The sequence below is a fragment of the Artemia sp. Qi Xiang Cuo genome, chromosome 15 (assembly GCF_049724085.1).
Source record: "Artemia sp. Qi Xiang Cuo chromosome 15, ASM4972408v1, whole genome shotgun sequence".
Lineage (NCBI taxonomy): Eukaryota > Metazoa > Arthropoda > Branchiopoda > Anostraca > Artemiidae > Artemia > Artemia sp. Qi Xiang Cuo.
In genome coordinates, this window is record NC_142808.1 from 8,824,503 (window position 1) to 8,837,453 (window position 12,951).

At 31.4% G+C, this 12,951-nt stretch overlaps 1 protein-coding gene across 1 annotated transcript in view; it reads left to right on the forward strand.

Annotated features, from left to right (window-relative positions):
* Positions 1-12,951, forward strand: part of cac (calcium voltage-gated channel subunit cacophony) — a 534,146-nt gene that overhangs the window by 424,535 nt on the left and 96,660 nt on the right. The window contains exons 32-33 of the mRNA XM_089100885.1: positions 7,060-7,234; positions 9,483-9,610. Coding sequence (XP_088957011.1) covers positions 7,060-7,234; positions 9,483-9,610 — 303 coding nt within the window. The remainder of the gene's footprint in view (positions 1-7,059; positions 7,235-9,482; positions 9,611-12,951) is intronic.

A 12,951-nucleotide genomic window follows, 5' to 3' on the forward strand; every position in this document is an offset into this window, starting at 1 on the left:
GGCTAAAAAACTTCAATAATTGCAAAATGAGGTAATATTTGAGAACCACGAAACTTTTGTCGAAGTAATACCTTTTTTTAAACAGCTGCTCTCTTCCGCTGAGAACAACTTTAACGGGTACTCTTGAATGAGCTAGCCATTATCAAACCTCTCTATAGCATAAATAAATAAAAAAACCTCTTCTTCCTTCCGGATTAACCACTTAAAGTACCCAGGTAATTAAATTAAAACTATTTTTGGCCCCTGCCATCATTGGTCTATTCATTCTTAGAAACCGCTATCTCCGATGGTATTTCTTTTGGTTGTTTCAAAATATTGAAATCTCTGGGTTTTTGTGAGAATTACGTCTGAAAATTACATGTGAGAATTTTTACTAAAAGCTATTATAATTATAAACCATAAATTAATCAATAAGAAAATCACATGATCGTTAGTGTTGCCACGTTGACCTGTGAAAATGAATAAGCAAAACTGGTTACTTATATATGACAGTGATTTTCGTCCGTAAAAATTGAAACGTTAAGGATTTACTGACTCCCAAAGACAACTACACCTTCAGAGCAAAGCTAAACTTTCTTACGCTGTTTGATGTTGTGTTCTTTAAGTGTTTTTGCTGATTTTTTCATCCACATTTCTTTTGAAATAAGGCGCCCTCTATTACCAGAAACTGGTTTTTAACCCACACTGCTTTCTGAATTTTTTACCCGGTAAAACCAGAAACTGATTTTTAAGCCACATTTCTTTTGGAATTGGTCTCCCGCTACTACCATAGACTATATAACTACATATGAAGGACCTTTTAATTTTATGAGACTTATATGGCTGTGTTAATTTCTATTTAACCATCTCAAAAAATCCAATTTCATTGTCACTGTCCTTGCTACTTTCATAATTTTTTGCCCACATTTCTTTTGGAATTAGGCAACCGCTACTACCATAAACTGCATAACTGCATAGCAAGGGCTTTCTCGACAAGAGTTTAATCCTGAATTTTTACTAATTTTTCAAGACTTATGGCTTTGTTGTTTTCCAATTAACTATCTCAAAATTTAGATTTCAGTTACACTGTCCTTGCTACTTTCGTGTTTTTTATGATACCTTAGATGCAGTAAATTTTAGTAACAGTACCTTATGTTCTCAACATATAATTAAGGAAAGAAAAATTTGATTCCACCTTGAAGGATGTTTTTTTAGGGAGCTCAAATCGCCACCTCTGCAATTAACTTACTGATAAATGTGTCAAGATATGTACTGGTCATATTAAACATAGACTTATTTTTATTAAAAAACACACTTTTTGCTATGCACATCCGGGTTGCACTGGTAGCTAGCAACCTAGTAAGAGACGATCACGTCCAATTTTAAGAAATATAAAAACACATAACTCCTAAAAAAAAGAGTCAGATCAAAACAAAAAGTACACCATTAGAACCACCTTGTTTAAAACCCCTATATAGGACATTATACACTATAAACACTCGACTTTTGCTACCTTTTTTTACTACTTTTGGTATAATTCATCTTGTAAAAACTGCTTCAAAATCAGAGAAACAAATAAAATTAAAATATTTTATTTAAAATATTTTTAAATTGGGATTTTAATTTTTTTTTTTTTTTTTTATTAATTCTGATGGACAATGAAATTTGATCGTTACTAAAACAATCCACTCACTAAACACAAACTTAGCTAAATGCTAAGGAATTTCTTGAATTTGTTAAGCTCATGCCAACCAAATGTAAATTTGTTTGTGCATACCCTTTTATATCCTTATTTATTTAGGTCTTTGGTAACATAGGGTTGAACCCGAATGATGCTATTTCTCGACATAATAACTTCAGAAGTTTTATTCAGAGTTTAATGTTGTTATTCAGGCAAGTTCAAATATAGTTCAATTTAGTCTATAACTTCTGCTTGGTATGCGCGAGCACGTCTTTTATACTCTTTGATTTGCTTTTTAGCAAGTTACATCAAATGTTAAATTATTATCGAATATCAGTTATTATTTTAAGTAGCTCAAAACCATACCTTAGTTCCTCCTGTGTTGCTAGAGATACCCTCGTTATCACAGGGAGTTGCCAATCATTCTTCATATTTATTCCTGTACAGGCGTCTTCCCACTGTGGTTGAACTGTTGTGTGGGTGTAGGGGTGACGAAGGATATTTTTTGCTCCTTCTGTTCTTCGAAACCCCTCAGGGTTTAACTCCAGTGAAAACTGTCTTCCTTCCACCATAAGGATGGCATCTCCAAATAGGTCTGTTTTCTTTCCATGGGCCATCTGTTGCCAGGGATCAGCGCGATTTAGAGTGAACTGTCTGGCTAGTAACGTGGCCTCTTCAGTCAATATCTAATATCTTGCAAAGACAGTTATTCTTGGAAGCACTTAAAAGCTAAACTTAAAATATACCTTATTAAATATTTCTAATGTCTAAAATTAAATTTTAAATAATTTTTCTAAAATTAAACACAGTTGCTCGAAAGATTTCGTTTTGTTTTCAAATCAGCGAGGTGTGTGCGTTTGTGGCATTGTAAAAATTTCCTAGCACTTGTCTAGATTTACTTTTCATTAGTTCTATTTTGAAGACTTCACATACTGAAAGGGTTTCGATTATGCATCCGAAGTTCTGCTGTTTTGATCTTTTTACTAAAATTTTGATTAATAACCATAAAACTATGTACCATAATATTATCGTTAAAATTTTTGAAATAGGTTTTTTGTTCAGCTTTTCAAATCCGTAAGGAGGGATAAATTAGGAGTGCAACTTAGATCATGCTATATGCCCCTTGCCATCTTGGATTTTCAGAATAAACTTTACAGTTGAAGTTTTAAGAGGCAACTTAAATTGTTTTTGGTTCCATTACAGTCTTTGATCCGAATAGATTTTTCTCTCTAATAAAACCTAAAAAATTGACTAACACCTTAGAACTGTATAAAAAAAATGGGCGGATTAAGTTTTAATTAAAATACAGTATACCCAAGTCTTTTTAATAAATATATAAAATTATCATTTTTTTCTCTTTTCTTTTATGTACTGTTTGCTTCAGTCTATTTTTGCTTTATGTCTTTAGCTTGCAACGCTGCTTGCAACACTGCCTTTCCTTTTTTTCATTGTACAGTCAGTTTCTCAATTTTAGAATTTATTTACTAGTGCATACCGTGTGTCTTATATGTGAGTTTTAAATTTAGCTTCATTTTTGTGTAGCAGAAAAAATACTGAGGGGACGAGCAAGCTCTGGCTAGCTGTTTAATTTAAAGCTTTCAACTTGATCGACTAAACTTGATCATAATATGGTTACCGACAGAGCAGTCATTAAAAAATGTAATTGATTTGTAAGGTTATGTTCACCCTTGGTGTTTTCTAATCTTGCGCGGCTTGCAGCTGACAGGTCTGAACCTTAGTTGTTATAGTTTCCACATGCAATTTTGTCCACTGTAACGTCAGAAGACTGTACTATTACAAGCAGCAGATTATACTTGTAAGAACGAATTTTTTTTAATTAGACTGGAAAGAGTCATTAGTAATGAATCAGCCTGCCCTTTTAGCCCTATTCTAGATCTTCTGAGTAACAATACTTTTGGGGCATCAGCAAAAATCGGGCATTCGTATTGGGCGCTGGGTCTTATGCAAGACTTGAAAAGTGGGATGATTGAGTTGGGCAGTAGGTTTCAAATGGCTACTATATGGCATTCTTTCAAGACAAGCAGCATCCTAGAAAATTTTGACTCTTTCCAGAGTAAAATTAAATTTTTACAGAAAAGGAATTGTGAAATTAAAAAGTGACTTTTTTTTCAGAGTGGAACCAGCGAGAGCAATTCGCTATATCTTTTCCCGTACTGGTTCGTCGACTCAAAAAGCTCCATCAGTAAACCCGCTCACCCGGTATACTCAATTCAGAAGCAATTTTAATCAGTTTATCTATGATCAGCGTTCTTAGAAACATCTGAAAATTCATTTTGAGCATTATTGGCACAGTACTATTGTTGATGTGGCCCCCATTGACGTAGCTTGGGATTTTTCCTTGCAGATATCACTTCTTAGAGTGGGAGGAGGGACAGTTTACCCCTGTCAAAACTCGTGGGTTTTCGTGGGAGCTAGCAAGCTTTTATTTAACGCTCTTTTGCTACCTCCATGGTGCCATGGTGCAAACGCTCTATGGATTTTACCCGAAAACACACGAATTTTCAATGAATTACAGCTGAAATATGAACCTTTTTAGTATTTTTTTTTAAAGCGGATTACAGATATTTCAGACCTTAGCAACTACCAGATTTTTTCTTTTATTTGGTATTACATCAAGAGCACTGTGTCAGCTGAGAGTCTGAGCAACGCTGCTAAACTCAATGAAGCCATTTTGGAGGCGACAAAGCAGAAATATGGACCCTTCACAATTTGTATTTCTTAGTTGACATTCGATAATCCTGACATTAGCGTTCCGAATTTTAATTTGTGTGGCTACCTCAAAGACAGAGTGTCAGTTTAAAGTCTGAGCACCGTTTTAAACTCAGTGAAGCCATTGTGGAGAAGAAAATGCTTAAATATGGACCACTTACTATTTTTTTATGAGTTGATGCCCGGTACTCCATATATTAGCCTCCCAAATTTTAATTTTTGTGGCTACCTCAAGGACAGAGTGTCACTTTAAAGCTTGAGCACTGTTTTTAAACTCAATGAAGCCATTTTAGAGAAGAGAATGCTTAAATATAGACCCCTTGCTATTTATTTTTGTGAGTTGACACCCGGTATTTCATACAATAGCCTCCCAAGTCTTAATCTTTGGGGCTACCTCAGGGATAGAGCGTATATTGAGAGCATGTTCACCCTCGCTAAACTAAAAGACGCCACTGTGGAGGAGACAACGTGCAATATGGAACCCTTACAATTTATTTTTCTGAGTTGACACACGATATTCGAGATATAAGCCTCCCAAGTTTTAGGCTATGGGACCACCTCAAGGATAAAGAGTCGACAGGGAACCTAAGCACTATTTCAGAATATAGGTAGCCACCATGGAAGAGACAAGGTCAATTGGTTTAAATTTTTTTATGGGACAGAGGACAACCATGGACAAAGGACAACCTCAAGGACAAAGAATCGACAGGGAACCTAAACATTATTTCCAAATATAGGTAGCCACCATGGAAGAGACAAGGTTAATTGGCTTTTATTTTTTTATGGGAATCCAATATTCTAGACCTTAATTTCCTAATATACTATTTAGGAACCTCCGACCTGGGACCTTCAACTTAACATAAGGTTGAAATTTGAGTTTTTTGTTTTTTTATGGGTTTGGAATTTATTATTTAATCTGAAACACAATTTACCTGCAAAAATTACTTCAGATATTAGTTTCACTTGATTTTGTGTTTTTCGTTTCAATTTTTATTTTCAATTCTTACCATAAAACACAAACGTGTGCTTCCGTTTTGGATAGGTTGATAAATATTGAATATACGTACGTAAAATTTTTATCTATATTTTAGTTTTATTTATATTGTCAAAAATATTCCCAAAAGCTCTTATAGCCTTACCAACTTCTCAAATTCTACCAATTCTCACAATATTCTGCCCATCTCTCTTTAACAGTCTTATTATCACTAATTGAGGTCCCATTTTTATCTTTAACTGGGATAAGTTGAGACAGACTACTTGCTCTCAATTTCATCCCATGCCAATACAATATTTTACCATTTTGCCGCCTGGCTGTATCTTTTACATGCTCGAAACTTTTATCCATGGCTTCTACCTCACACCTCTTTCATTTATAGTTTATGTCTTTTCTGCATCCCTTACTTTCTTTTTATTCTCGAAAGATCTATCAAACAAAGCCTTCTTTTACAGACATCTTTTTTCTACCAAACTTAAAGTGTTCCCACTTCTAGGCTTTCGGATGTCATATTCAGCTGTTTCAAGAAAGTTCTTCTCTAATTCTCATTCTGGAGACTACAAAGGTCATAACTTCTAGGAACATAGTTATCCTTCCTCAATTTCAACTCTAAATTAGCTCTTCACGCTGCTAGATAGTGATATTTACTTTTAAAATTAGTAACAGCACCTTTAAATACTCTAGTTTCTTGTATCAATCCTGCTATTGATCTATTTAAAATAACATAGTCAATGAGGTTAGCTGTCTTACCATCATGCAAGTACCATCTTAATTTATGGATCATTTTGTGACCACATGCCGTATTGATTGCAACTAGATGGCTTTAGCTGCAAAATTTCAGCAGTCCATAACCGTTGATAATTTCCTTTTCAACATCAAATTTATCTATCCTAACTTCTATTTCTATTCCCACCAACATCGGCCTTAAAATCCACTGATAAAAATACAATATGTCTATCTGGGATCCTGTCATTTGTTCCTGTAACTACATTTGAAATTCATCCGAGTCACAAATTTCTCTGTCAGTCAATTCTTGAGAGATGTATACAATTATTACTGATACCCTGCCCTTTTTTAGTCGTAAAATGGGAAATTAGAACATTAATATTTATATCTTTCCCGGCCTAAGAAATAATTAGAAGCTTCCTTATTCATCCTGATCCATACTCCCTGCCTATGCACCCCATCTTCCCTGCCGGAATAAATAAAATCCATATCATCTTATTTCATTTTTCTTACTCCTGGGAGATGAGTTTCTGAAACTCTTATACATATATATATATATATATATATATATATATATATATATATATATATATATATATATATATATATATATATATATATATATATATATATATATATATATATATATATATATATATATATATATATATATATATATATATATATATATATATATATATATATATATAATTAGAATGATAAAAACAACATTCACTTGATGTACTCGTATATAAAATAATAATTGCGCAGTGAAAATAAAATATGTTACGATATGTTTCTCCAACGCAAAAGTGTAGTTTAACTTATTTATTTGTTTGTGAATGTGGATTAATAAACTTATGAACTAACTTAATAATAACAAAACAGATTAATTTGATTGTTAAATAGATATTAACATAAAAATATAAATTTTTTCTTTTTTCATTAGGTGTGCAACAGGTGAAAATTGGCCATTTATAATGTTATCGTGCGTTAAAGGTCACCCATGCGACCCAAGAGCACTAAAGACTGATGAATTTGGTGTTATCATTGAAGACAAAGAATGTGGATCCAATTTAGCCTATGCCTATTTTGTATCTTTCATTTTCTTCTGTTCTTTCCTCGTAAGTTTTTTTCATTATGTTTATTTTCCTTTTCGTTTTTTTCTCTTTAAATCCTGTGATTTACAGGGAAATTCACCTTGTATATATATACTTGGTGTTCACAGAGAATTTCAGCGCAAAGTGATTTACTGTTTCATCTTCTTCTTTTATTTTTTTGCTTTTATATTTTCATTTCATTTCATCTTCTTCTTTTATTTTTTTGCTTTTATATTTTCATTTCATTTCATCTTCTTCTTCCTTAAAACTTTTTCCTCTTCTTTTAAGTAATGAGTAATGTTGCACCTATTCTGCCTTCCAAAGTTCTAGCACTTATGCAGTTTTTTACCAAAGCACATCAGTTCCGTACTTTGGTTGCCCGTTTTTTCCAGTACATATTGTCTTATCTTTTCAGTCAAATGCGCAATGTGATAGAAGCATAAAAAAAAAAATCAAAAATAAGTTTAATTTAAGAAAAGAAAAGCCATTGCGTGCATTTACCAATACGTAATCAGATTGTTAAACATGATCTAGATTATGACATATTAAAATATAGGAAGGACTCTGCTAAGATAGTATTTTCCAGATGGAATTTAAACCTCTTCAAGTACATACCACACACACGCACACACAATAAAGGATGAAAAAAGAAGATAAAGAAAAAGACCCTGTTCTCTAATCTCAGATTGGATCCTAACTTTGATAAGAAAATTCGATGATCTCCAGCTAATAGACCAAAATAATTTGAATTCCTTCCACTTGAATTAATTGTTGCATCAAATTCAAAACCAACAACACTTTTTTTTACAGAAAGATAAAACTGGCCTCTGAATGTCTCATTTCTTCAGCCTCATAGCTTTGGTACATCTGAATTCATTTCTTAGAACTATTTAATTATTTTTTTTATCTTATTATTATTTTTCAATTTCTTTTTGTAATTACCTTTTTCTTCTTTAGAATCACACTGTTTTTAACTGTAATTTTAAATTGAACTCTAAAAGTTTCACTTCTTTGGCCTTATAGCTCTAGCATGTTTACACAAAGAAAGAATAACGAGCAAAAATGGGGTTTTTAAATGCCAAATGAAAATACTGAAAAAACACAACAAAGCGAATATTTCGAGAGGACAAATGTCTCTCTTCTTCAGCGCGAAACGAAATAATGTATCCAAGGATAGTACCGAAGAAAAAAAACAAAAAACAAACGCGGAAAGTCAATGTGAAAAAAAAAACAACCAAAGAAAAGACCAAAAACTTAAAAGATGAATAAAATTGAATAAAAGCCAAAAATTATAAGAATTAAAATCAAGTACCTAACAACCATAAAAGCGAGTTATTTGCCAATATCTGCGATTTACACAAAATCCAAAAAATTATGAACTGTCATTTACGGATACTAGCGAACAACTGAGAAATAAAAGAAAAGAAAACAATTCATTCACTCAAAAACAAAACGAACCAGCAATTAAATAAGTTGGAGAACTATGTCATCTGATTTCGGATTTTAATTATTGCATTTCTTGCAGACATAGTTCTCCAACTTATTCAATTGCTGATTCGATATATATATATATATATATATATATATATATATATATATATATATATATATATATATATATATATATATATATATATATATATATATATATATATATATATATATATATATATATATATATATATATATATATATATATATATATATATATATATATATATATATAGCTAAAATATTAATGCAAAAATATCCGGAAGTTTCTGGAAATCTATTGTTTGCCATGTTAAATAGTTTTTGGGCGTGTCTTAAGCGAACTTTATTTCATAAACATTTTATCCAAGTTTATTTTTATCTTATTTAAAAAAAAACTTTTTGTAGCGGTGTTTAGATATTTCTAGCTAGTCATTATTATATGGTTTTGATGCATGGTATTTAAATATAAAACTGTAAAGATATGTAGGCGATTATAGTATTCATTTGCAGATCTTAAATTTTATTTAAATTCATTTACTATCATTATGGATAACTTTGATTTGGTAGTTTTTAGTGTATTTTGTACCATGTATTTAATTTTCTACTTATCGTTTTATATTGTTTTACTTTTTATATTATTTTTTTTATATTTTAGTATTTAGTTTTTCTTAGAATTTTAGTATTTATTATTAAGTTTTATTTTGTTTTTAGTCTTTTGAACATTTTAGTTTTTTTAGTATTTTTAGTGTTTAACCTTTTTTTTTAGTGTGATCCTAGATAATTGAATTTTTTTTTTCAGATGTTAAATTTGTTCGTAGCCGTCATTATGGATAACTTTGATTACTTGACGCGAGATTCTTCTATCCTTGGCGCACATCACCTGGATGAGTTCATTAGAGTTTGGGCGGAACTTGACCCTAACGCTACGTAAGTAACAAGACCCAAGTAAACGATGAAATAGAAGATTGAAGCACTATGGAAGTTAGACTATTCTGAACTCCGTAGTACTATCATAGTACAAATAAAACTTACATAGTACCAAAAATTTTAACTAGAATAATTACCATAATTTAACAACCATATTTTATTATTTTACTTTATTTTATAGATATTAATCTTTTCCCAAAACGTTTCATTCACCTGGTTCTATTACTTCCTTTAAAAGACTTAAGAGATTTTTTCCACACAAACTCACACACACACACACAAAAACAAACACACACACACACACACACACACACACACACACACACACACACACACACACACACACACACACACAAACACACACAAACACACAAAAACACACCACAACACACCCAACAAAACACAAACACACACCCACTCTCACAAACACTCCGACACTCACACACAACCACCCCCAACCAAACCCACACACAACCCCACACACACACCCCCACCCACACCCACACACACACACACACACACACACACACACACACACACACACACACACACACACACACACACACACACACACACACAGATAAAAGTTAAGAATAGCAGTTTTTCTATCTACAAAATATACAGTTTAAAAATTTTACAAAACATACAAAGACATTGATAATACTTGAGAACAGCTTGGAATTGAAATGGGCCATTTGATTCAATTTTTTCTCTTTTCGTTTTTCTAGCACAAATTTAGTGCTAAAAGCAAAGAAAAATATGCCATCAGTCTTAATCTTCTATCTATCGATATGACTATGGCGTGCTACTGCAGATATAAGTTTGCTGGGTGTACAGAAACTGCAGTAACAGGTAAAAAAAAACAAGAATTGATTCATTTTTTAACTAAAAACAATTGTATTTTTCAGCAAGAAATAACTTAAATTTTGAAGTACACTTCAAAATTGTGTGTCGTTAGATACAAGTTTAAACAAAATACATTAAAAATAAACTAAAATATAATAATACAAATTCGAGTAAAACCAAATTCTGATAAATATTTTCTGGTAAATCCAGTATCTGGTTAAATATTTTCGGTATCTGGTAAATACATTAAAAATAAGCTAAAATATAATAATAAAAATTCAGATAAAACCAAATTCTGGTAAATATTTTGAAGTACAAATTCTTCTAAAACAGTATTAAATAGTGTTTTGATAGTATTAATACACCAGCAATGTACACCATGACTACATAAAATTGTATTTATGGTATTTAAATATAACAGATAATTAGTTAAATAGTATTGAATAGTTAAATAGTATTAAATATTATATTTTGCATGAATTGATAGTAGTTTGCTTTTTGTGCACGAAAGCTCTCTGGAAACTTAAAGAAAGGCAAGGTTAATGCAATAGTAATTTTATGCAAAGGTAAAATGACTACTTGGAGATTACCCAATAAACACATATCTAATACAACACAAAAATTATGACAAGCAAAAAACATCAACATAAACAAAAAACATAAAAAAACATAAGAACCATTTTTACTATTGCCGATGCAGATACTGATTTAGGGCATATCCCTTGATTCTAACTGTAAATTTATAAATTAATAATATACTAGATCCCATGCTTGGGGGGCTATAATTCTTAAGAATAAAGCTTTTCTGAACTTTTCAGCATTGTCTAACATGCATTATTCAGTTTTTTTAGTTTCAAGAAAAAGAAACGAACTTTAATTTGACTCCTTAATTGTTCATTTTTTTTCTCTAAGATATGAACTGTTTTGGACGAGAATTTTATGAGACAAGGAAATATTACTTAAGAAATTCATAATTATTTTACAAAAAGCAAGTATTCTGTATCAACTAGTCCAAGCTAATATGCATGATATTATATACAATTTTGTACAGATTGTGTAAATTTTGTAATATAATTGTGTATAATGTACCTAAATTAATTTATACTTATGTTACCAAGGAAGTTTTCTGGAACAAGGCTATCTATGTTAATTTAAAGTATTTTTCCAGAGTTAGGCTGTCCATTTACAAAAAAAAAATTAATTGACAAAAATGGATTTAATTTTGCTTTCCCATTTACAAAAAAATTAAGAGATAAAAACATATTTAATTTAGTTAAACCAGGGAAAAAAGCACAAAAAAAAACCTTAAATAACAAAAAATCTGAATATTTCCCCTCTATGTCCGGGAGCCGTTTTCGGCAAAAAAAAACACAAAAACAAACAATTCTAAAAAAATCAGACCATCTAAAAAAAAAAAATTAAAACTAACACACACGAGAGAAAAGAAACAAAGGGCTCCCGGACGTGGAGCCAAAATATTCGGATGTTTTATTATTTCAAGTTTTTTTTTAATGCTTTATCTAATTTAAACCCGTTTTTTATTCTCTTAAACTTTTTGTAAACTCGTGTAGATTAGTACACACAAAATTATGAACAATTACATACAATGTGCTGAAATTATATAACAAAGTGCCACATATATGTGCCACATATATGTGCCACATATATAAATTAGTGCATAATTATGTAAACAAAGAAGTTTTCTAAAGCAACGCTGTCCAGGCTAACACAGAGTTGCATACAATGTGCATAAAATATATACTACAGTTATGTGGAATGAGCATAAATTAGTGTAACATTATGTTAATAAAGAAGTTTTCTGGAACAAGGCTGGCCAGGCTAGTTCACACAAAAAAATATCTACAATTGTACATAATTTACACAATTATGTAATGCAATTATATATATCATAGATTGCCGAAGATTGTTCTTTTCGGCCAACCATCTAGGGCTAAACGGAAAGCAGGTCGTCCCCGTCTGGGGTGGGAGGACGTCATCAAGAAAAATTTAAAGGAAATGGGAACTTCGTGGGCGGGTGTACAAAGGCAGGCTTTGAATAGATTGGGGTGAAGGAGGAGGGTGCGTAGCTGTGTTGGCCTCAGGTGGCTTGGTGCTGCGGTGAGTGGTTTGCAGTAGTAGTAGTAGTATACATAAAGTGGTGTAGAGTTATCTTAACAGAGAGAGAGAGAAATTCATTTTTATTAAAGACCAATATTCACAAAAAAATCGTATCAAACAGATCTACCACGTGAAAATCCATACAGATTTGTTGTGGTAGGACTCAATATTTTACTCACTTACTATATATCTATTAAAAAAAAATGCAATCATATAAATAAAGAAAAAATAAACCTCATGGGAACCGCGAACAAATAACAGAGAAAACCAGATAACAGAGAAATTATGTGAAAAAAGGTGTCCAATTTGGTGTAAAAGATAAAAAAAAACTGAATAAAATGACTGCATGTTTCTCATCAGCCCAAGATAAAAAAACA